General features: G+C 37.1%; 2 protein-coding genes across 2 annotated transcripts; one reads left to right on the top strand and one right to left on the bottom strand.

The window, feature by feature from the left end:
* Nucleotides 1–6377: 6377 nt before the first annotated feature.
* On the bottom strand, nucleotides 6378–24026 carry LOC132165552 (GroES-like zinc-binding alcohol dehydrogenase family protein). The gene is made up of 8 exons (XM_059576172.2): nucleotides 23526–24026; nucleotides 22484–22619; nucleotides 22268–22337; nucleotides 22031–22124; nucleotides 21309–21522; nucleotides 11364–11505; nucleotides 9389–9559; nucleotides 6378–6755 (listed from the first exon to the last, which is right to left on the bottom strand). The coding sequence occupies exons 1-8, from the start codon at nucleotides 23821–23823 to the stop codon at nucleotides 6564–6566; spliced, it is 1317 nt and encodes a 438-aa protein (XP_059432155.2). The 5' UTR covers nucleotides 23824–24026; the 3' UTR covers nucleotides 6378–6563.
* LOC148583050 (uncharacterized) lies at nucleotides 16489–18991 on the top strand. The gene has a single exon (XM_088511745.1). The coding sequence runs from the start codon at nucleotides 16553–16555 to the stop codon at nucleotides 18827–18829; it is 2277 nt and encodes a 758-aa protein (XP_088367871.1). The 5' UTR covers nucleotides 16489–16552; the 3' UTR covers nucleotides 18830–18991.
* Nucleotides 24027–25418: the final 1392 nt, after the last annotated feature.

Raw genomic sequence — 25418 nt, 5'->3', positions numbered from 1 at the left:
CTTCAATACTGCACACTTACTCAACCTAAAATTTCCTTCTCTGTCAATCAATTGTGTCAAAATATGCATGCTCCCACCTTTGTGCACTGGTCTGCTGCCAAACGTGTGCTATGCTATCTCAAATCCTTAGTTGATTATGGTTTGTTTTATCAAAAAGGTCCCCTTCACCTCACAGTCTATTGTGACAATGATTGGGCAGGGGATCTAGATGATCACCGCTCCACAACTGGTTTTGCTCTCTTCCTCAGCCGTAACTTGGTTGCATGGAGCGCCAAGAAGCAGCCTATCATCTCTCGAAGTAGCACCAAAGCCGAGTATAGAGCTCTTGCCATCACCACTGCTGAGATGTTTTGGCTGCGAATGTTATTTAAAGATGTCCATGTAAACTTATCTACTGCCCCTACTATCTGGTGTGACAACATCAGTGCACTTGCCTTAGCCACTAATCCAATCTACCACACCCGCACTAAGCATATTGAAGTGGACTATCATTTTATACGTGAAAAGGTGCTTAATCAAGACATTATCATCAAGTTTATCTCCATGGATGACCAGATTGCCGATGTGTTTACTAAAGGCCTTGGCTCAGCTCGTTTTCTTTATCTTTGGGTCAAGCTAATGATGATTCCATCCCCCATTAGCTTGCGGGGGGCTGTTAGAGAGAATATAGCCACTGATCCTAGTGATTCTCCAGCTCACAATTGTGATGCTCAAGCTACAACAAATCAGAATCTTCCATAACCAAATCAGATTTCTCTCAATGCAACCTACATTGACATAAGCTCAACAAGGCAACACTTGCCATACTCTGCCAACCGTGACACTCAAGTTGAATCAAGATTTGATACTCAAGTTGTGATCAACTCTAACAGAGAACATATAAGGAAAATATCTCCACATTGCTATGCAATCAAATATACGTGTGGTGCAACTCATTCTCCTATCAAGGAAAGCAAGTTTCATATTGAATGTAATAAGATCAATGTGTAATTATAGTTTTATTTTTCTATATTTTCTTTCCTGTTTTGTACTCTGTATTTGTGTATATAATGCCAAGAGCATTCTCTGTAAAAATCAAGTTGTGAAATACAAGTTCAATTCCCTTATTTGCATTGTATACATGGCACAAAGTGTCAAGAGACTTCTTGGCTTCCCTGGTATACTCATCATGGCACAATGTGTCATGTCTTGGCTTCTTTTTTGTTGATTTGTTTTTCTTTAATGTCCTTGAATTCTCTGCTTTGGTATTGCCATTGAATGACAAATAAAGATGTTGGGAATTGTGTCCAAAACTCCAATTAATTGATAAGATTTTTTGAAATAGAACAAAAGACATACATATGTTCTTACATGGTATATATATGGATTGTGTATTATCCGATTATATAAATGTAAGATTCCTAAGATGCATTATATTTGAGTGATGATGTGTGTATCACAGAAGATTATACTCAAAAGAACCTTGCAACTTATAAAGCTTGTTGCTGTAGTCATAAATGGAACTGAGAATTACATCTAAACTATGACCTGTTAAACCTCAAACGACTTATCTTGGTCATGAAAAGCAAGGAGGCTTCAGGTTAATATGTTGGGTTATTGGCAAGGTTATGCCATACACTAAACAGGACCACATAAGTCATCAATTGTAAAATATTGTTATAATAATTGATGTACGTTCACGATGTCTTAAACATTTTACTCTAAATCCTAAGAAGTAAGTGAACTCAGATGTAAAATGATGATTACTTTGATATATCATAGAGTGAGACATGTCGACAGTCAATAGAGCTCAATACATTGGGTAATCACATGTAACATTGTGGGAACATGAACTTCAAGAAGGAATCCAAATCAGAGAACAAAGTGATAAGGAATATTCCCCTTGTTTTAAATTTAATGGGAAAGATTATCCTAAAAGCTTAGGCCCGAGTGTTTTTAGTAGTTACACTAAAAACTTGCATATGTACAAGGTGAGATATAATCTCACAAAGGTACACAGAAATAATCAAGAATTTAAATCAGTGACTCGAGGAAAAGAGGCAGTGAACAAAGTGACAGTTGGAAAAGACTTTGGTTCAACTACGGAATGATTCCATGGAAGGGTAAAAATATAATAAGAACATCACGAGGATTGATTGATTAAATCAAAAATAATCAATAGAGAACAGTCACAATTCTTTAGTGGAATTAATTGTGATTAAAAAAGTGTCGTGTGATATGATCTAGAAAGATATGTTCATAGGCCTATTAAGCTAATGATATTTTACCTTAGGTCCCTCTTTGAACTGATATAAATTGACTGAGAAAATATAATGTTCCTCAAGTATTTATTTATTTACTAGGATGTCTTATTTTAATAAAACATGGGCCAAAAGATTTAATCTTGTTGGTTAATTGGAGAAAGGAATTAAATAGAAGCACTGGGCTTATGATTTAATTCCTAGAGGCTAATGAATTAAAATAAGCCTTAGGCTTGTCATTTTAATTCATTGGACTTATTAAATGACTTTGGGCCACATTAAATTAATTTCAAATGGCTAAAGTTATTTAAAGGAGCATTGGGCTTGAGAGAAAACCTAAGCCCAAGCGAGTAAATGAAGTGGAAGTAGGGCTAGGGCTAGAAGCCCTAGTCTAGACTCATGGGGAGAATAAATCTCCCCATGCCCATGTGACACAAAAGGGCAAGGGAGTCTTTTTGCTCCCTTGGCTGATAAGGGTTGGGATTTGAATTCTTGTTAAATGCCAAAATATTCATATTTTTGCCCTTAACTTACATTTGTTAAATCCTTAATTTTGTTAGTTTGTGCTATTTTACTTCATTTTTGTATTTTCTTTGTTTTATAGGTGTTTGGAAGAAAAGAAATCATACCTAGAAGTATTGGGCTTAAAGGACAAAATTGGAAAAAAGGTAGAAGATTTGAAGCAAGCAAAAGCATTCTAGTAGTGCGATCCCTGCGATCGAGCGCACTTCCAGAGAGGTCCATACGAGCGAGTGTAGCCTTGCGCTCGTGCGCACAAAAGGAGACTCGATCGCAGACATGTCATCGAGTGCACACGGGCTGCGATCGATCGCACCTATGCGCTGGAGAATTCCAGAAGCTGCGGCCAGACTTCCTGTGCTTTCCATATTAGGGTTTTTCTAGTCCTAGTTGCACTAAGACTAAACCCTATGATTTTATTAGGGTTTCTAGGTTTTCTAGAGTATTTCTAAGCCTATAAATAGACCTCTAAGCCATACAATTTGAGAGAGACAACTTTAGGGAGAAGAATTGGAGGCTACTTTAATGAGTCGTTTTTGGTTCTTTCTTTCCCTTTTCTTTTTAGTTTTATTTTAATTATGTGTAACTAACTCTTAAATAGGGCTAGATTGAAGCCCTAATTATGTTTATTTAATATTTCAATATTGGCGCCTTTGTAATAATCATATTGTGATGCTTAACTTGATTAATTCTTGTTTTATTGAATTCCTCATATGTGTGTGATTGGCCATTATATGCATGTGGTATGGATTAGTTAATTAAATCAATTTGGATGACCGAGTCCTAGGTTTAATAAGAATAACAAAAGAAATCTACACCGGGTTCTTGGGTTAATCAACATGAAAAATCGGAAGTATACACCCATGCCCTAGGTTTTGTGTGTTTGTCGATTTCTATAGATTTATACTTTCTTAAAGAACAACTTAATATACACCCATGCTAAATTCTTTGAGAAAGAAAAGAGTTAGAGTATATACACATGCATAATTCGTTGCTTAGGAAAATCTATAGCTTAAGGAGTATACATCCATGCCCTTAGATTGACAAACATTAGGTATTCATAATATGATTGGATCATTGACATATTGTTATATTATTTGAGCATGATTAGTGGTGGATATCAAAGCCCTACCTTTATCTTTATCTTTATTTCTTTTTCATATATCAATATCAATTTTGTGACAACTTTGGTATTTTAATCAATTCTAAATAAAATCAACAATCTTTGTGGGATCGATCTCGTACTTGCTGCGCTATACTATTGTTTTGATCTTGTGCACTTGCGAGTTAAAACGTACTAAATATTATCTATTAATTTAGGTAGTATTTGGCACAACAATTCTCAGTCCCACTTCAATTAGAACTCTGTCTTCTCCACAGCACCTAGTACTATAAATAGAGGAGCAAGTGAATGCATAATTTACACATTTGGCTTGGAACTTGTGTTTTTTGTGAAAGATAAAAACACAACCTCACTCTCCCTCTAGAGTATATACACTGCCACTTTGGAATTTTGATTCCAAAGTTTTTGCTTCTAGTTCTTCTCTTGTTCTTGAGAAAAACATTGTGAGCCCACACTCACATTCATCTCCATTCATCAAAGAGAAGACCCTATAGAGAAATCTATAAACCATTTGATGAAAAATCTTGATATTCTTGATGTGAGATCAAGTGTTCAAGAAATACTTTGTGAATATGATGAAGAACATAAAGATATTCTTGAAGTTCATGAAGAACGCGATGAAGGCGAGATGAGTTTGGATGAATACATGAAGTTTGCAAGCGTGTTGGAACTTCAATTACTCGGTCCAACATTGATCGAAGAATCAAATTATACTTTTATGACCTCATGCCTAGGAGAGGCCGAATCTACGTGTAAGTAATTATAACTTATATGTTTACTTAAGATCTAAACATGTTTATCTTGATGGTAAAAGGTCTTGGGAATCGTTTTAATCTGCAGCATAAAAAGAAAATTTTTAAAAGTTTACCTTCTCAAACATACGCATAGATCCCAACAGAAGAAAAGTCTGGTTGATATCGGAGAGAGAGAGAGGGACACATGCATCTCTGTTTTTCTTTTTTACTGTCAGAGAGAGAGAGTGAGCACCAGAGAACTTACTCGGATCAGCCGGCGTCATCTCTAGCGTGATCTGGGTTGGTGGCTAGCGGTGGGTCTAGGTAGGAGGAATAGGAAAAGTTTATTCTATAAGATCTTTTGTTTTAAAGCATATGAGGTATTGGTGAAAACAAAAAAATAGGGAAAAATATAAAAAAGCCCCCCAAACTACCAGCCGTTTTCGATTTAGCCCCCTAATGTTTCAAAAGTGATAAAGTAGCCCTCCAAACTACCAAACTATTGCATTTTGGCCACTCCGTTAGTCAAAACCGTCAGTTTTGACTGAAACTGAAAAACGACGTCGTTTTGTTGGGGGGCTATTTTATCACTTTCTAAACATTAGGGGGCTAAAATGAAAACGGCTAGTAGTTTGGGGGGCTTTTTTATATTTTTCCCTTCTTTTTTTTTTCATAAAAGGGCATTGGAGTAACTTACCCATAACAAAACGACGTCGTTTTGCAGTTTCCGTCCAAACTGACGGTTTTGACTAACGGAGTGGCCAAAATAAAATAGTTTGGTAGTTTGGGGAGCTACTTTATCACTTTTGGAACACTAGAGGGTTAAATCGAAAACGGCTGGTAGTTTGGGAGGCTTTTTTATATTTTTTCTAAAAAAATAATAATAAATAAGTGTTTATGCTTATTTTTGTTATGGTGTTCCATGCTGATTTGTCATGCTCTTATTGGATCAAAGGTCTTGGTTTGTGTCAAAATCTTATAGAAGTTATTCTCAATGAAGAAAATGGCATTTATTGAGGATAAAGATGATTTTATAGGTGTCTTGCACGCTCAAGGGTTGAGGTAGCTAAAAAGATAAATTGTTCTCAAACATAATCAAACGTTCGGTTAAAGAAAATCTCAATCGTTCAAGTGGGACTCGAACATTCGGAAAGAAAGAATGGTAAAATGTCAAAGGTGGTGTTTTTGAGTAAATTTGATTTATAGCATATATATTATTGGAATCATTTTTATGTGTTAATTAAAAACATGGGCTTTGATTTATAAATCGTGGTTATTATTTAAATAATGTATTTATTTTCGGTGTATTACAAAAGATGTATGGAAAGCGCTCAATTAGGTAGCATGACAAAAAACTTCCATGATACCCCCAATTCATTTCCAATCGCCAATCATGTCCATCTCCTTGGAACCAGTACTGGAATAATGTTTATTTTTAAGATCCAAATTGGACTGCAAAATCTTTAAATACAAACATTGGATCAAACTACATCCACCAAGATTTTTTCCTTGGTACAGCCTTGACTAAGTGGAACCCATTATGATCCAGTTCTTAGTCCTTTCCTGTCTTTCCACCTCATTTCTTTTTACCATGGATCCAATTCCAAATATCAGAGAGAGAGACAGAGAGAGAGAGAACTCTTCAAGTTGTAGAAAAAAAGTGGTCACACATTAAGATCTTCACTTTTTCCATTTTCTGTACGACAGCACAAAAAAGTAATAAAATACATTGCATGCTCCAAAACACTTCCCAAGTCATAGTGAAAGCAAAGCGAAGGAAATTTTATTTTTTAAGAAAAATGTATATAATACAGTGAATTTGCAAGCATCAGTTATTAGCCATCTGCATTGCTCACAAGGTGGATCGGGAGTTTTTATGAAGGGCAGGTGCCTAGCACCAGAGGTGGAACTCTGCCATCAACGGCGGTTACTTGGCGTGAGTCTGAACTACATTATCTCGACCACAGCTCGACTGATGATGTTTCCCTGGTTGAGATCATGGAATGCTTGACCTGCCTCCTCAAATTTGTATTTCCTTGAAACAGCACTGGAAAGATTGAAGATACCACTTTCTGCCAGTCTAACCAACTTGGGAAGATCTTGCCTTGCCCTTGCTCCATAGGACCCAATTACTTGAATCTGTTTCCAGACATCAACAGAGTAAAAGTTAGGCGTTGAAACACATGACAATCTAAAATCATGACCATCATCACACAAATGAAATTGTAAGATTATTAAAGCTAAAACTTCCTAGTATATATGGTGATGTAGGTGAACTGAGCTGAACTGCTGTTTGGCCCGGGCTTTGGTAATATGAAAATTGCATTTACAGTAGCTAGAGTTAAGACCATGATCTCCATGTTCAATTTCAATTGCTGCCTGGGTAGGGTGCTTTAGCTTGGATCAACTCTCCCCAAAAGAGAGAGAGAGAGAGAGAGAGAGAGAGCTGATCTGGAAAAATTGCAGACAACTTTTGTGATCTCTTGATGCAAGTATAAAAAAATAAATAAATAAATAAATAAATAAGTGATTATTATTTTATGAACCACAAACGAGAAAAAAAATATGTTATTTCACCCACAATGAAACCATTGCTCTTTTAAGAATTGAGGCGTGATTCCGAGCAACAATACAATCTTTTAAGAGAGCAATGGTATAATCTTTACCTAAGGTTCATTTTTTCTTCGATGTAAAATGTATTCTAGAAAAAGTTTTTCCTATTTTCTGGTGTTTGGTGCAACCGAAAATCGTGGTCAAGCCCAAAAAAAAAACATTGGTTGACCAGGAAAACCTTCTTTAACCTATGTAAAATGATTATTCTTTTTTAAAACCGTAAAGCATTTTTTCGAGTTTAAGCTTTTCCTTCTCATACACTCGCAGTTCATTCTGCACCACCACCATAGTTCACCGGAGCTGCCAGTGGAATTCGCCCGAAGTCGCCACCAGCTACCACCATCAGAGGTCGCTGGAAATTGCCGCCGTCACCATTGTGGTCGCTGATTTTTCATACAAGCCAAAGTACCGAAAATTGTTTTCAGTTGAAATTATTTTCCTGAAAAAAGGTTTCGTTGAAAATATTTTCCAACCGTAAACATTTTACGACAAAATAAACGAAACCTAAGATAAAGTGAATAAGATATTGATCAGGATTTCAGGTTCAGGATGAAAAGAGTCAAGTAAGAGATCTCCCAATGACCTCTTTCCTACATGTAAAATGACAAACTGCTGCGTAAAAATGTCCATACACCTCATTATCCTTAAAAAAAAAAAAAACCCCACCCAAGGGGTTCAATACACCACCGAGTTGCATCCGAATAATGTTAATCAGCATTGAGAGAGAGCACCAGAAAAACTAACTTCCCAGTTTCCATAGAAAGGAAAACCAATGTCCATAAAGGGAAGTACTTCCCAGATCCCAGTTACCACTTTTAAGGTTCCTCCACTAAATAAACAATCATGAAGTGTGAAATAGTTTTGTCCATATACTTTTATCTGATGAAATGGGGAAAGTAAGCAAGACTACCTGATGTTTGATTCTTGGATTTCAGAATCTAGAGTCCAAAGTATTTTGCGTCTCTATATAGATACATCTGCCGATTGTGATATCATAATTCATAAGGCCTTAATTTAGTTGTTTCTTGATGGCATCACCTCAAATTGAGAGCAGCATTACTTATGAACTGTTACTAGCATGTTTTATCAGATAAAGTGAAGAGGGTAAGAACAGTAAATTGTGTGGCAGACTGCAAAACAAATGGAAGAGTAGAAACAACAAAAATAAAGGCCATATTGCACTACCAGGACTGCACTTTGTAACACTGACGAAGAAGACCAATAGAACCACAAGAATACAGCATTATACAACTAAGAATGATAAAAATAGCATGCTACCAAATTTTACTACTTCGGTTACTGGTCTCTCCTAGATTGCTCTATAGCTTTTCCAAGGATGGATGTTGTATTCAAGTATTACTGTCTCTTGGGCTCATAACAAGTGTACTAGGGAGTTCTCCAACCCTCTCTAACAGATTTTCTTCCAGACCTGTTTTTATCCTTGTCAATCTATAATCTTTATAATATGACAATTTTTTCATATTGGAACAAAACTTTTTAAAAAAAAAAAAAAAAAAAAAAAAAGGACAACAAACCATAGAGAATTCGTGCACTCAATATTTATTGAACTGGTAGTACTCAATGAAGTCATTGAAAGCGCTATTTATGGATAAACTAACAAATACATGAACAAATATATAAAATCTAGGTTAAAGTATATCTTTTGTAGCAGAAAAATCACTCAAATTTCAAGTTGGTCTCTTGAAAATTTAGTGTGTCAATTTGTCTCCAGGTTTCTAAACAGCTTCATTTTGGCCTTTTCCCCCACACCATTTATTGGAGAGAGAATTGGCTACGGTGGTACTTTTTCTTTTCTTTTTTTGGATGATGTAACACAATTCCAAAACTAAAAAAGCCTAATCACCAATCAATCACATGTTGAGGGAGAAGGTAACTAAGCCAAATTGCGGACATTTGCAGTTGTTGATTTAACTTCTTTAGTTTTTAAATTGTACCACATCATTAGAAAAAATGCCACATCAGCCAATTACATCACTCCAATAGATAGCATGAGGGGGAAAAAAAACTGAAATGAAATTTGTTGGGAAACACAAGGACCAATTTGCTATTGAGAATTTTAAAATGCGAACTTGAAATTTAAGTAATTTTCAAGGACGAAACATATACTTCAACAAATCTATTGGACACAGAGTACGCACCTTTCTACGAACAAGACGGTTTATATCCACCTCCCCAATAGCACCAGATGGTGTAAGTCCAATCATTACAGCTTTTCCTCCATCTCTCACACTATTGAAACACTGGGAAAATGTCTGTGGTTTTCCCAATGCTTCTACAGCAATGTCCACACCCATTCCCCCAGTTATTTCCTGTCCAAAAAAAAAGGTGAACAACAAAATAAAAGGCCACTTCAAACTTTAGAAGGACTAATTAAAAGGCCTGTTTTGTATGTTTGTATTAATTTAGAAATGTCTGAATATGCATACTAATGTCATGGACTAATTAAAAGTTCAAACCCTTGTTGCATAGCAATTCTAGCAATTCATTATCGGCATAAAGCTTCCAGCATGTGGGTTATTTTGTGAAAATGAAGAAAACTAAATAATAATCTATCATGTCAGGCTCACATTTTATGACAAAAGTATATATATGACATAGGTAAAAGTTTGAGCGTACTGTCATGACAAACAAATTATTCTGTACCAACCTTCTCAATTTCCAAGCTGTTCTTTTCTTTTTCTCATTTTCCTGCTTGACATACCCTCTTCCCTTAGGCAATTTTTCTAAACTATTAATAACAATTTAATTGTATTACAGGTGCAACTTGAACAATCAACCAATCAAGTCACTGAAAACTTGGTCCACTAAGCTGTCACCCTTAAGTTCTCCAAGGTTATTGATAAGAATTGACCATCCAGATATGTTGTAAACACACCAAGATGGTCTCTACATATTCAAAGATAAGAGAATTTTTAATTTTATTTCAAAGTCTACTTTCGTTTACTGCTATCATAGGCATTTAAGGTAAGGCCCCAGGTTTCTCCCAATATTGCATTTAATTAATTAATTTTAATTAAAAAGAAGGAAGGCACTCTAGCCCCCCAACTGATGACACGAGGGGAAAAAAATCATTCTAAACTGATATTTTTTTGAAAACCACAAAACAATTGATTTCTTTACAACACAACAAAGCAGAAATTACCAAAACAAAGTCAATGAAAGTCATTTTTTCGTTAACATATTCATGACTGAAGTCAAACACTTTCAGATAATAAATAGTCTCATTAATTAAAACATGATTGATTATTAATTTGAGCTGAAGCTATTATTAACATCTCTCTTAGCATTACTGAAATATTCCACATTCCCAACTCCTCAAGCAACTGTCCATTAAATCACTAGTTCATTCGGAGTTGGACACTGCAAGGGAATTCCGTTAAGATAAATATTTAAAAGCTTGAACCATACGTACACTAGAAATGAAGAAAAAAAAAAAAAAAAAAAACCCCACAAGTATTACAAAATTGTCAAGAAAAGAAGGGGATAAGGAAAAAAGTAAAAATTAAGTTCATGGCACTCCTCATATCTAACAAATTGAGAAAAGACTCCCCACCCCTTCCTAATATATTTCCACACTCCCACTCCAAAGGGCTCCACTGCCTCCTTAGAACACCTACTCTCATGCTAGCATATTTAGTTTCCACCACCAATCTCCACAAAGCCTCTCTCTCCGTAGCACACCACCACAATCATTTCCCCAAAAGAACACGGTTAAACTAAACTAGGTTTCTTACCCCCAAACCACCAGAAGACATTGGAGAACAAATGTTTGACCAACTAATTAAATGGAACTTAACCTCATCCCCAACTCCACCCCACAAAATATCCGTTTGAAGCTTCTCAGTCCGATTCGCCACACCAACGAGAATGGGAAAAGGGACTCATTGTAGAGACAAACAGAAACTAGAATTTCAAACATTAGAATTTATTAACAGGTCTAAAATTAAAGGTATTCCAATGGCTGGATTAATGTAACTCATATAACTGTACGTAAAAAAATGTTTCACAACAGTGCTTCCATTTTTGAAAGGTTGATATCATAATTAAGAAAAATACATTTAAGCTGGAACTTTTATGTCTCACTAAAAGGTTGAAGAAAAAGACAATACATACTCTTATCCTTTCAATGGCATCTTCTTGAGTTGCATTTATTGTGTGAGTGGCACCAAGTGCCTTAGCTTTCTGCAGTTTGTCATCCTGAACATCCACAGCAATAATATCAGAAGCACCAAAGGCTCTCGCTATCTGCAAACAACTGAAGCATGTAATCTAGTCATAATAATGCTAAAGAGTCTCATTTAAACAGCCACAAATTTCCGATGTAACCGTGTATTTAAATTTTGATAAGCACATTAATGCAGTTGTGAAAAAGGGATAACCTTGCTGTTACCTTGCTATTTTCGGCTCTCACCAATTACAAGTTTTATTATGTGGGGTCCACATGCAACAATGGATCAGTAGGACTCTTTAATGGTTCTGAAGCTCGTACTGTATAAAGTTTCGGACTAAAAAAGTTTTCAATTTGAGTCAATGTTTTAGGAATTATATCCACTATTGTACCTAGTGGCAGAATCACAATTATCTACAACTCTGCCAAATTTTATTCCTAGTCTGGTAAAAGGTGTGTAATGGCCCGTGCGTAATGTCCTCCAATGAATTTGATGACAATCCTTTGAGTGCAAAAGATAAATCTTTTCATTCTAAAAATCAAATAGGATAGCAGAAGTTTGACTTGGGACACATTTTATCAAGTAAGAAAAGGTTCAAATAACCACCAGGCCACACCTCTTGCTATAGGATTGCTTCTTTCTTAATACTTAAGTACTCTTTCATTTTTTTTCTTTTTCCTTTTCCTTTCAGGAACTACTTAATACATGCATAATATTTTCAAAATAGCCTAATAAATAAAAAGAACCCTACATCTTAACCTCATAAACAATGTATATTAAAAAGAGGGAAAGCAATGTGAGAAGTAAAGTCAACATCCCACACAAATGCGTGTGTGTATATATATCCCAGTGGGATTTTGCTATTCTCACTCTCAAAACACTTCTCACATTCCTTTTCCTCTTTTTAATGTCATTAATTTGACATAACTACCCTTCTCATTGGAACATGCTATCTCAAACCGACAACTTCTAAACTTTCTCTCACATTTCAAAAGCAACTCCAGCATGCTAAAATTGCCAATTCTTGCCAGAATAATTGTCACAACCTCAACCTAACAATTAAGTATTTAGATTTTTTAGCTTTTAATGTCTAACTAATACATTATGTTAACATATTTGAAAATCATTTAATTGAATTGAAGATTTACCAGGTCAGCTATTTCTTTTCTTTTTTTTTGATAAGTAAAATGCCACCAGGTCAGCTATTTCTAGTTTTATTTCTTTTTCTTTTTCTCTCACCTGACCATAATTTATGAAAAAAAAAAAAAAAACTATGACTGAAAATTTGCTTTGGTTAGATCTAATTGTGAACAGCTAATTATTTTTTTTGCTATTATCTTCAATATCCTAAGATCATTCATAGACAGCTCAGTGTACAGAGCTATAGAGTGGCAAGCCTGGTACAGCTTGGATTGCCTTAAACACAGTCAAGGAAAATGGCCGAAGCATTGACCAGGTAATTTTTCTTTTTTTGTAGATAGAGAAGAAGGGGAAGAAAAATAAAATAAAGTAAACGCTAAGGTCAAATTATAAAAGAATAAAGCACCTAAGAAGGCCAAAAAGGACAAAGTGTTAAATCTAGGATGAATCAATAACAGTAATAAGACAATCTAAGAAACACCATCTCAGTCTATGGAGAGGAATCTTGACTCCCTTAAAAGCTTTAATATATATCAGTCTGGGTGGTCAACACAATGACCATGACAACCTTCGAGTGGAGAAACACAGGAATAGACACCTACCATGAAAAAATTTTGATTCCCAACCTGACACCCCCCCACCCCCCGGGCCACAAATAAAAGTAAAATCAAAAGTAAGAAATATTAACAGATATTTAATAATATTCAAATAAAAAAATTGAGAAGCGATTTTTTCACAGCACTATGTATGAATAGTCTAAAAGTCCACCAACGGTTGCAAAAACTGAGTAGCAAGTAGAAATTGAAAATTTCTAAATTTGAGTCAATGAACAAGTTTTTCTAATGTTTTTAAACAAGAAAACAAATCAGGTTACAGCCCCAAGTTGAAGATATAGAAAATCTAAGGGAGAGGAACGGCTGTTAACTTCTAAAACCAAAGGCATTAAGGAAATAAGGTTATATAAGCATTTTAAGCTGCAAATGATGTTCACACCACAACTGTTACTCTAGTGACCAATAGTATCACACTTACTCGTGTGGTAGAAAGCATTTTAGTCTTATCACGCAAGCATTTGTCAATAAGATGAGGTCACATAAGCATCCACTATATACATTTTGAACACTTTATTATACTTTGTACTTTATATATGGAATTTTTTCATTTTTTGTAAGTGATTCAATATCATTAAATAAGCATTGGGGCACAACCCTAGTAAGTATACAAGAGAACCACCTAATCATGAGAAAAAAATGAACAAAAGGTTAAAAAAACTGCAAAACTAGAAACAAGCAAGCTATGATGTTATGATATCCAAGTATATAAAGTGTTGAACATCATCCTTTCAAGCTCTAGCACTGAAGTCTCCATATCTTCAAAGTTTCAAGCATTTCGCTCTCTTCAAAGGCACCATATTAAACACAATGGAGCCAACCTTCATACTTCCATAATATTACCATGCCCTTCCTAACTTCCCCAACTCACCAACAAATCTCTCACCCCCTGTCTTGGCATAACCCAATCAATGCCAAACAAATTAAGTATATAGCTCCATAACTCTTGCTACTTCACAATGAATCAGCAGGTGATCAATTGACTCCCTCGCTACTCTTCTTGCACATACAACACTACTCCACCACCACAATATTTCTCTTTCTCAAATTTTCTAGCATCAATTCCTAAAAATGTCGTCCACACCAAAAACATCACCCTCGAAGGAGCCTTGACTTGACAAATACTCTTCCAAGGAGAAAGGAATCCATTAGGACTGGTTAACACTTGATAAAACAACTTCACTTCAAACTTGCTCTTTTTAGAAGGACTCCAACCTATTCTATCCACATCTCCTTGTCTTACTTTGAAAGAATACATCATCTCAAAGAAAGAATAGACCACCTCCACCTCTAAATCTGACGTAGCGGAAGACTAAGGTAATTAATCAAAGAGCAGCGTCTTTGATTCTGCAAGGAGAAGCATCTTCGTCTTCTACCCAAAAAAAATAAAAACAAGCCCACAAGCTAAAAGAAAGATAAAACTCCACAGAGTATTTGAGAAAGAATTCTCTGATTTGATAATAATTCAATTGATTGAGTTTTACATAATAAGCTAGCCTATTTATAGAAGAGAAATCCTTGGAGAAAAAGCAAACCTACTTCTAGTAGAGAGTAAATCTAATCTTAGTAGAAAAGTAAACATAATCCTAATAACAATAGTAAACCTAATCCTAATAAGGAAAGGAAAATAATTAAAGCAAATCTAACCCTATTAAGGAAAGGAAATAAAATCCTAATAAAATAAAATAAAATCCTAATATAAAATTGACAATCAACGGGAATTGTGACAATCTTTCCTTTTGTACTTCCATTGTCTGAAAGCGGGTAAAATTTTGATCAAGCGCCGCTGCTCCAATATTATTTTTGATATTTTCTTTATTTTCATTTTTACCAAAAATAATGGTAAATATCGTCCTACATCAGACACCCCCACTTGAAAAAAACTCGTCCTCGAGTTTTCTTTGGGACATGGCACGCGCAGCTCCTTCGCATAAATATATTTGGAGAAATCTACATAGATTTCACACGTTTTATCATTTTCGTCCTTTTCCATAAAAATTTTCCCAACAATTTCTTCATGGACGTCATCTTCAACTTCACCGTTATCTTCCAAAAGGTCGCCAATTTTTGTGGTGATCGTGATGAGTTGCACCTGTGGTGGAGGAGGTTGCATCTGTGGTGAAGGAGGTTGCACTTGTGGTGGAAGAAGTTGTAACTGTCGTAGAGGAAGTTGCACTTGTGGTGGAGAAGGCGGTAGCTGTTCCTCCATTGATGTAGTCATTGGAATCAATGATGGTGGCTGCACATATGTTTTCTCTGACGGCAACTCCACTTCTTCAACCAACTCAACATTTTCTACAACTTCTTCACCATAATTAAAATTCTCTTCATAGGCGAAGGGCCTATTTGGAGAGTTATGAAGATGATTATGGACATGACGAAAGTGGCTTACGTCTTCCTCACGGAATCTGTCAACATAAGGATACCGAATGGGTTCCCTTCGAATCCCATAGTCATTTGGTGGTAGGAACCGGGCATTGAGTAACCGCTTCATCTTGGGCCAAGATGTCACGGGTCTTTTCCCTTCCCTGGATCGAGAGAGCTTTAACCATTCCCACCAAGCAAATGCTCCACCTTTGAGCTTATAAGCCACCAACTTGACCTTCTTTCCTTCCGGAATACACATGTACTCAAAGAATCTTTTTACCTCCATTATCCAGTCAAGGTAATCTTCAATGTGAAGATAACCATCAAATGAAGGGGAGATCGATATTCATTCGGTGCTCCCGGGTGTCTCTGTGATTCCAATGGGCACGCATCTTCCTACGTTCAAATGACTCGCACAATTGGCGCACCTCCTGTTGCATCATTTGCGCCGTCTGCCGAAACTCCTGGAATTCGGTTCTCCAAGGAGCCTCTGATCGCTTGATGTATCGCTGGTAGTCGGATCTCGAAACAACATCTCTCTCACGAACGGTGTCGTAATAGAAGTTGTTGTTGTAGTATAAGTTGGCCATTGAATCTGGATAATGCTGGCTCGGATACCCCATGAATTTGGCTTTCGAAAGAGCCCCTCCCCTACAAGCGGCGTTGTTGGAGAAGTTTGTCACCGTTGCGCTGATTGGCCATGATCAAGATAAAGCCTGCTTTGATACCAACTGACGTAGCGGAAGACTAAGGTAATTAATCAAAGAGCAGCGTCTTTGATTCTGCAAGGAGAAGCATCTTGTTTCATTATTGTTCTTTCATTATTGTTCTTAGTTTAAGCCTATCTTGTTTTATCATCTAATCCTTGTGCAAAGGAACAAAATGGACTTTCTCTCTCTAGACGAGAGACTCTCACTCTAGAATTCTCCTAGCTTTCTCTATTTCCTCTCTAGCAGAGGCGCGTGCAGGCGCGTTTCCGCTAGACCCAGGTTCGGGATCGTGGGATGCGTTTGCCATGGACAGGATGGAGCGAAGATTTGTTGTGGAAGCTAAATCGTTCTCTTTTTTGGCGAAAGCGGGCAAGCCTGAGTTGCGCTTGGAAGAAAAGAGAAAAGGGTTCTCTGGCTCTTTTTCTCTCAGCCTCCGATGTTCCGATTGGCTGGCGGACATGGTGGAGGAGGCGCTGAAATCTCAAGGGTCGGAGTTCTTCGCCAAATCATTTCGGGAGGATGAGATGATTTTGAAGATCCATAAGGGTTGCAATAAGGTCGGTCGGTTCTTAGTGGCCGGGGTCTTTGCTGATGGTGTTCGGAAAGGGGTGATTTGGCTCCCTGAGGGCCGTGAAGGTTGGGGTTGGCGCTGCTTTGTGGATGAACTACAGAAATTTTTGGTGTCTCTCGCAGCGAAGACGAAGGGTCTAGGGGGTATACCGAATGCTATTTCGAATCGGTCCTATGCGGCGGTGCTGTCCGAGGATTCTGGTGATGTGAAGCCGGTTGGCGCTCAGTTTCCGATGGTGGGCTGTCCTGAGTTGGTTAAGGGTGGTGGCGGCGATCCAGCGAGGAAGTTGATTAGGGTTGTGCGCTCGTTGAAGGCGTATCTGAATAATCTTAGGGCTGATGTGATTCGGGTCTTCTCTATCGGACTGGGCTTTAAGCCCAATTCTTGGTTTGAAGGCTCTTGGGTTCCTGGTCGTTGGAAGAAGCTTCTTGCGAAGCCTGGGCCTGTTCTGTACCGGGCTTGCTTTAGGACGGGCCTGAAGCCTAAACTTTTTGTTGGGTTTAGGCGGAGAGCTGGACGCAAGTCTGCTTCTGGGATTCGTGCGGGTCTTGGGTCTGCCCTATCGGAGCAGTCGTCGTCGCTGCTCGTTTCTGCCTCGCCGATGTTCAATCCGGGGTCTTTTCCGGCGACTTCTGTGGTCTCTAACGCAGTGGTTCCCACGGGTGCGGCGGCTCATGTGATGTCGAGTTTGGGTTCTTCATCGGAGGGTATTGGGTTTGCTTCGTCGGCAGGTTCTGGGTTTGCTTTGTCGGCGGTTTCTGGGTCGACCTCGCCGGTGACATCTCCGGTGATTCCTTCATCTGCTGAGGCTCCTGGGCTGTTAGTGCAAGACATAGCTCTGGGCAGTGATGATTATCTGTCTCACAGGGAGACAGGGGCCGCGATAGCTAAGCGGGGGGACAGAGCCTCGGATTTTAAGCGAGTGTCTCCTGTTCATGCCGGCTTCCAGCCAGTCCATGCCGGTGTCCCTCCTTCTGACCCTCTTACCTCAGCCCTTTCCTCGTCTGCTGATTCTTCCGCAGGTGTGATAGTGGCCGAGGCTGAGGAGGTTTCTGTCCCTCTTTCCTCGCCGACGCTCACCTCTGATGCCATTGTTGATTCTGGTCTGAACAAATCACAAAAATGGCTGATTGAGTCCTTTCGAGAAGTGGTTAAGGACGATGTCACGCATATGGCAATTCTGAAGGATTTGGAGGTGTCTTTTCGTCAGGCAAGCAAGGAAGCTCGTGAGGTGTTGTCCCCTGAGGAGGAACAGAATTTGGCGTCTATGAAGAAAGAAATTGAGAGGTTTTTAGGAGGACGTGTCTCGGTCCCGCCCTCTTCTACACTATCATCTGGGCAGATCGGTCTGCCGGAAAATCATGATGCAAATTCTGCAGGGGCGTTAGCTTTGGGAGAGAGGTTACGCATGTCTCTGGGCAGTGGGGTTCCTATATATAAGCAAATATTGAGATACTACCGGAGAGCTAAGAAAGAAAGAGGAATTCGGGTGAATGATTCTCTCCTTCTTGAGGCGGTGGAATCTTTTAGTGCTCCGCAGATACATTACCAACCAGTTGCAGGGTTTGTTGCTCAGGCTTCATCCAAGGCTGAGGAGGTTTCTATAAGAAAGCCTGATTCTAAGAACTCTAATCCAATGAGGGGCTTTCTACGGCGAGGGTTTCTTAACCCAAGTCCGAAAGAGATAAGGGAGTCTCAGTCTTCATCGCATGTGGCTATTTTGGGGAGCTGCCCCAAAATAGTGGGTGACAACTCTTCAGTCTTGGATGAAGCCTTCAAGTTTGGGGAGCTGCCCCCCGATCCCCTTGATTGGGGGTTGGGTTGCGGTGAAGAGGAGGATCCATATTCAGCAGATTTTCTTCAGGTTATGGACGTCGCCCGGCCTAGGGCTAAAGGAAAAAGGCCTAGGAATAAAAGCAAAAGAGAGCTGTTAAATTTAGAAAGCTCTGTTAACTATGGCAATGCTAGTGCGTCGTCCAGGAGAAGGAAGGGCAGGATTATAGTGTCATAGTCTTTTGTGAAGGAATGAGGGTGTTTGGTTAGTGGGCTTTGCGTTGGTGTGTTTGTTGGAGGGTTTTTGGGTGGTTGTTTGGTTTTTTTGGGTGGGTGTGCTGGGGTTTTGCTTTGGGCTCGCTTTGGCCCCCTTTGTATACTTCGTGTGTAATTAGGGGCGCTTCTCGCTTTTCTCTTTCTTTAATAAAACTTCTTATTACTTATCAAAAAAAAGGAGAAGCATCTTCGTCTTCTACCCAAAAAGATAAAAACAAGCCCACAAGCTAAAAGAAAGATAAAACTCAGCAGAGTATTTGAGAAAGACTTCTCTGATTTGATAATAATTCAATTGATTGAGTTTTACATAATAGGCTAGCCTATTTATAGAAGAGAAATCCTTGGAGAAAAAGTAAACCTACTTCTAGTAGAGAAAGTAAATTTAATCTTAGTAAAAAAGTAAACATAATCCTAGTAACAATAGTAAACATAATCCTAATAAGGAAAGGAAAATAATTAAAGCAAATCTAACCCTATTAAAGAAAGGAAATAAAATCCTAATAAAATAAAATAAAATCCTAATATAAAATTGACAATCAACGGGAATTGTGACAATCTTTCCTTTTGTACTTCCATTGTCTGAAAGCGGGTAAAATTTCGATCAAGCGCCACTGCTCCAATATTATTTTTTTGATATTTTCTTTATTTTCATTTTTACCAAAAATAATGGTAAATATCGTCCTACATCAAAATCCTAAACCAGTCTAGTAAAAATTACATTCCAGTGAATATTCCCATCTCAAAACTGCATATTATCGGCCACCAACGCATCTTTGCTACGTGCAATACTAAACAACTCCAAATAAGACATCTTCAATGGATTATCCTCACACCACACATCATGCCAAAAATTGACCTTTGACCCATCACTCACCTTATATCTAACAAATTTTGAAAATGTTTCCCACCCCCTTCTTATATATTTCTATACTCTCACTCCAAATGGCCACATTATCTCCTTAGAGCATCAACTTCATCTTAGACCATCATTCTCTATCACCAATCTCTATAAAGCCTCTCTCCTCCATAGCATACCATCACAACCATTTTTCCAAAAGAGCTTGATTAGACTGAATCAGATTTTAACTCCCAAACCACCTGATTTCATCAGAATACAAATTCTTGACCAGTTCACTAAATGAAATTTAAACTCATCTCCAGTTCCACCCCAAAGAAATCTCTCTGAAGTTTCTCAAGCTTACCCACTAGAATAGGGAAAAGAGACAAATAATAAGCAAGTTAATTGGAAAGTGTACTCCTGATCAATGTTAATCTACCACCCTTAGATAAATAAGGCTTTTTCCATCCAGCCAACCGACGTTCCATTTTTTCAATAATGTCATTCCAAATAGATATAGCCTTATAAGAAGCATCCAATGGCAAACCCAAATACTTCATCAACAAAGAAGATATGCAACAACGGAATATAGGCCAACCCTTCTACATCTCCCACTTCGCCTACATGAACGATTTCTAATAATTTTGCTAAATTAATCTTCAATCCCAAAACAATTTCAAAACATAAGAAAATACACCGCAAATGTCTTGTTTTGAATTTGCATTACATAAAATCAAAGTATCATCAGCAAAAAATGAGACACAAACAGCTCTTCAGTGTTCCTCGACCCCACTGAAAATCTAAACAAAAGTCCCCTATCCACTCTAGCAACCATCATCCTACTCAATGCCTCCATAACCCCCACAAACGGTAGCGGTGGTAAGGGATCTCTCTGTCTCAATCCACGAGAGTTAGTAAAAAATCGGGATGGTGAACCATTAACAAGAATGGGAAACTGCATCGTAGTAATACAATGCACTATCCAATCCCTCCATTTCTCCCCGAACCCACATTTCTTCAACAAATAAAGCAATAACTTCCAATTTACATGATCATAAGCCTTCTTCAAATCTAATTTGCACAACACTACAAGTTCCTCCAATCTAATCAGACTATCCAAACACTTACTATCAATCAGCACTGAATCCAAAATTTGTCTACTGCTGATGAATGTATTCTGTGAATTAGAAATAATGTTTCTCAACACCAATTTTAGCTTGTTTACTAAAACCTTGGAAATAATTTTATAAACCCCACCCACTAAGCTAATTGGACAGAAGTCCTTAATGTTTTCACACCACCTGCCTTCTTTGGGATAAGAGAAACAAAGGTTGCATTGAAACTCTTCACCAATTTTAGCATGTTCGTTAAAACCTTGGAGATAATTTTTAAACCCTACCCATTAAGCTAATGGACAAAAGCCCTTAATGTCTACAACACCTGCCTTCTTTGAGAACCGAGAAACAAAGGTTGCATCAAAACTCTTCACAAACTTCCGTCAACTATGGAACTCCTTAACAATTGCCAAATGGAAAATCAAAAAGTAATTAAAGAGCAATATTTAACATCCCACCAAGAGAATTTAAGGAAAAAGTAAATTTACCTTGAACCAACACCCCCAACTCCAATCACAGCAACAGAATCCCCAGGACGCACCTCAGCTGCATGGGCCATGGCACCATAAGCAGTAAAAACTGCACACCCTAAAATTGCAGACTCTGTGTATGGCAATGAGTCTGGCAAAATAGCCAATGCATGCGCCGGCACGACACAGTATTCAGCAAGACCTCCCATACTATACATGAACACTGGTTTTCCTACAAAATATAAAAATACTTTTAGCATCCCACAATGATGTACACAAAAGAGGAGATAGGTGGAGATATCATAAGAACGTAAACAAGGATGAAATTAAAAATAGAGAAAAAAGAAAAGAGATTAATCATGCCCCCACGCACACACATATGAGAGAGAGAGAGAGAGAGAGAAAGAGAGAGAGAGAGAGAGAGAGAGAGTAAAAATATGTAGGAATGTGTAAGTTGCATGTAGAACAGAGGATTCTATGAGAACTCTGACTAATGTGCCACTAAGTACATTAATATCAAACATGGGGTTCACTCTGTTATGACATCTAGAAAATGAACTGCAATTGAATTTAATAAGTGGGTGACATAAAGCAGTAAAATACGAATAAAGCGCACACTTAGTAAATTGTAAATCTGTATTGTTAAAGAAATAATATACAACAAAATAGGCATGAGGAAGTAATAAGTAAAGCATGGTTATCAGTAAGCTTTGAAAGTTATACATGAAAAGCATACTTACCACTACTGCGGAGGAAGAGCCGAGTTTCACCATCATAAAGGGTTCCTTTGGCTCGGTTATAAGCAAAGAAAGGTTCACATAAATCATCGTGGCCCTTTATTCAAGTACATTGATATAAATATCAAGTTTGTTCTATATATTTCTCTTCAAGGAGGATGTTAATAAGTACAGCATTAATAAAAGCAGCTTTGGCAGATATTATAAAACAAAACATGTAGCTTCTCAGACTAATGTTACCTTTGAACAGAATGAACAATTACCGCAAGGCATGATGAAAGATCCCACAACGCGGGATCCAATTGGATATCTGAAAAGTCAAGAATACATAACTAATAATCTGTCTTGCTTGCTATCTCCCTCAACCAAAAATAATAATTTTTTATCTGAAGATTTTAGGTGAAACACTTCTATACAGAAGCAGAGGCCCTTTAAATCTATTAAATATAACTACACCTTTCTATTGTTTTGCTGTCTGTAAGTGCCCCATGCTCAACAACTTCACCAGTTATCTCATGCCCCACAACACAAGGACTAGCAAATGGAAGTTCACCTTTCATAACATGGAGATCAGAGTGACAGACTCCACAGGCTGCAATCAGAGATACAATATCAGATGTGATTGCAGAATATTCGTATATAAGTAATTAAATGATTGGTCATACATTTCCTTACACTATTAAACCAAGAATAACCACAACCCATATAAGAGGACTAGAAATAAAATGTTATTTATCACATAACAGTTCAGCATTCAAGTTCTGAACATCACAGATGCCTTGAAATAGTCATTATCAGGACAAGAGTTATCAAATTACATTACTCTCAGTTCAAGATCTCTGAGCAGAGATCTGCTTAGAGTTCAGATGCTTGTATGGTAATAGGCATTGTATCAGCAGAATCTCATCATGCACAAACAAAACCAACATATGCTATTATGCTTCAAAGGGCCTGCCTTGCAAAATTTTGCTACATGCCCTCAAATTACATCGACTTAATCCGTGTTGAATTAACAGATAGACCCGTTTACAGTTACATTATTTGCAAACGTAACTCGGAATAATTCTCTATCAACTATTTGCTTTTCTTTTCACTTAAAACCAGACAAAATAATTAGAGGGAAAAAAAAAAGGTGGTAAAGAAACGAATTAAATTCTTTAAACCTTCCCCCCCGGAGGAGCCTCCTCAGCATTTTCTGATGAACCAAACAAAGCTAATCAGATAATCTGATTAATTAATAGTTTGCCACTTTTTCTTTTTCTTTTTTTTTTTTTTTTTTTTTGAGTCATTCGTTACTCTAATGAGAAAAAGACTTGCCTATTTGTAGAGAAAATGAAAAATTCATGATCATCCAATTTTGGGGTCTGTAATGTATTAGGATTATTTCAGTGGAGCTTTCAAAACTGCAATCTCTCTTTCCCTACCAAACAACAACAAACGCAATACCCAAAACAAAACAAAACAAAAATGATCACCAGCAGTATTAGGAAAAGAATACCCTTGTTTTTTATGAGAATTTCACCGGCCTTGGGGCGAGGCATGCGGAATTCTTCGATGGTAAGGGGCTTATTGGGTTCCCAAAACACAGCTGCGCGCATGTACGAGGGAAGTCCCGCCCCGCCCTCTGAATGAAGACCACGCCCAACATTTTCAACAATCTTACCGTTGTTGTCCAACGTGGTATAATGGGTCAAGAACTTGTCACCCAAACACGAAGAAGATCTCCAAGTGTGGGTCTTGGTGATCGCTCTACGAATCAGAGAAGTAAATACCATTTGGGTTTGCCGAGGAAACATATTTTGAGCGTGGACGCTGGTTTGGAAACTATCTTCTCTCCGTGCTGTGCGTTTGACCGATGAGTAGAGTAGGAGCCAAATCCCTCGTCAGATGCATTTTAAAATAAGTATACGGCTATAAATAGGAAACCAATTCCCGATGTTTTGCTCATTTTCTCCGTTATCTTCGACTAGCAATCTGGTTTTGTTCACTCATATGATGCTACAAATTTCTTCCAAACATATTTCAACTAAGGCCAAGTGTCGTTCAATGTATTTGGATTTATCACAGTTTAGGTTACTAAATTAGTAGAATACTAATAAATAATTATTAAAAATATTAAACAAAATATATGAGAGATTACACTTGGCACTTATTAAAATAAGTCAAAAGAAATTTATATCCCAAACTTAATCGGCCAAACAGACCCTTAACTATTTATTATATGAAGATGGTAGAGATTGTTGAAATATTTTCAAAATTAATATATATAGATATTATTTTGTGTATTGAGAATGTTTTAAAATTGAACGTTTTAAAAAATATTGAATAAAGAGAGTCTCACATTGGAACGAGATAAAGTGAATTTGACATTTATAAAGCACTAGCAGCAGCTTCCCTTTGGTTTTCCCTAAGTTCAGGAAATAAAACTACTTTTTGTTTCTATATAAAAATATATTTCACAAGGATCCAGCTTACATGCTATTATTAAAATAACAACATGTAAGTCAAATCCATTTCACAACAGCTTCACTTACATTTTCATATACTATTAAAATATTATTTATTTACGAAATATAAGTTTCTTATATACCCTCACTTTTTTTCACAAAATCCCAACACAATCTCTAATTAAAGACAAAAAAAATATGAAGAGATAAATGTTTATATTAAAATAATGTATAAGGGACTACTTTTGATTCCCTACACATTGAAAAACACTGTAACAACCCTTGAGGATTGGTTAAATGTTAAAAATTTGATGTGAGTAGGTTTTTGTGGTATTTTTTTGAAATTTTTCCTAAACATAAAGAAGGGAATGACATATAAAGCATCTACTGCTAGTATTTTAAGGCCCAACAAATTTGAGCTATTAGAAATGTTTGGGTGTAGTGTATACTCTAATACATTGCAATAGACACGCACTCACACATGTGGCGTGGGCTGTAGGATGCTTTTGTGGCGCCTTGATGGTGCACTTGGCAATTAGCTTGAAGCGATCTAATCATGACCGTTTATTTTTTGACTGTCAAGATCGTTCAATTTAGTGGTTTGATCTAAATTGTAATTAAGATCTAGGTTGAGATTCAATAATTAAGATCTTATGGTTATTATTATATAATTATTTAATCTAACGGTCATAATCAATTTTTGACGGTTAAATTAGCAATTTAATTTCGAAATTATCTTTGCAGTGTAGAAGATAATTATCTCTTATTATTCTATTCCTTTTAGAACTCTTCTCTTCTCTATACTTAGAAAATTATTAGTCTCCGTCTCTTGATAGAATAAAAAATATAAGGGTATTTTGGATTTAATTTCGTTTTGTAAAGCAATTAAACTACATAAGTTTTTATAGGTTTATTGTATTCTGGATAAATATTTGTTGTTACCC

This window comes from Corylus avellana, chromosome 11 (genome assembly GCF_965113065.1).
Source record: "Corylus avellana chromosome 11, dhCorAvel1.hap1.2, whole genome shotgun sequence".
NCBI lineage: Eukaryota > Viridiplantae > Streptophyta > Magnoliopsida > Fagales > Betulaceae > Corylus > Corylus avellana.
This window is presented reverse-complemented; position numbering and strand designations above follow the sequence as displayed.

Coding starts and splice junctions, on each gene's coding strand:
- LOC148583050 (XM_088511745.1), top strand. CDS start 16,553: ATGGACAGGATGGAGCGAAGATTTGTTGTGGAAGCTAAATCGTTCTCT.
- LOC132165552 (XM_059576172.2), bottom strand. CDS start 23,823: ATGTTTCCTCGGCAAACCCAAATGGTATTTACTTCTCTGATTCGTAGA. Junction 11,506..21,308: donor GTTGGGGGTGTTGGTTCAAG/GTAAATTTACTT, acceptor TACATGCTTCAG/TTGTTTGCAGATAGCGAGAG. Junction 6,756..9,388: donor ACCGTCTTGTTCGTAGAAAG/GTGCGTACTCTG, acceptor GTCTGGAAACAG/ATTCAAGTAATTGGGTCCTA.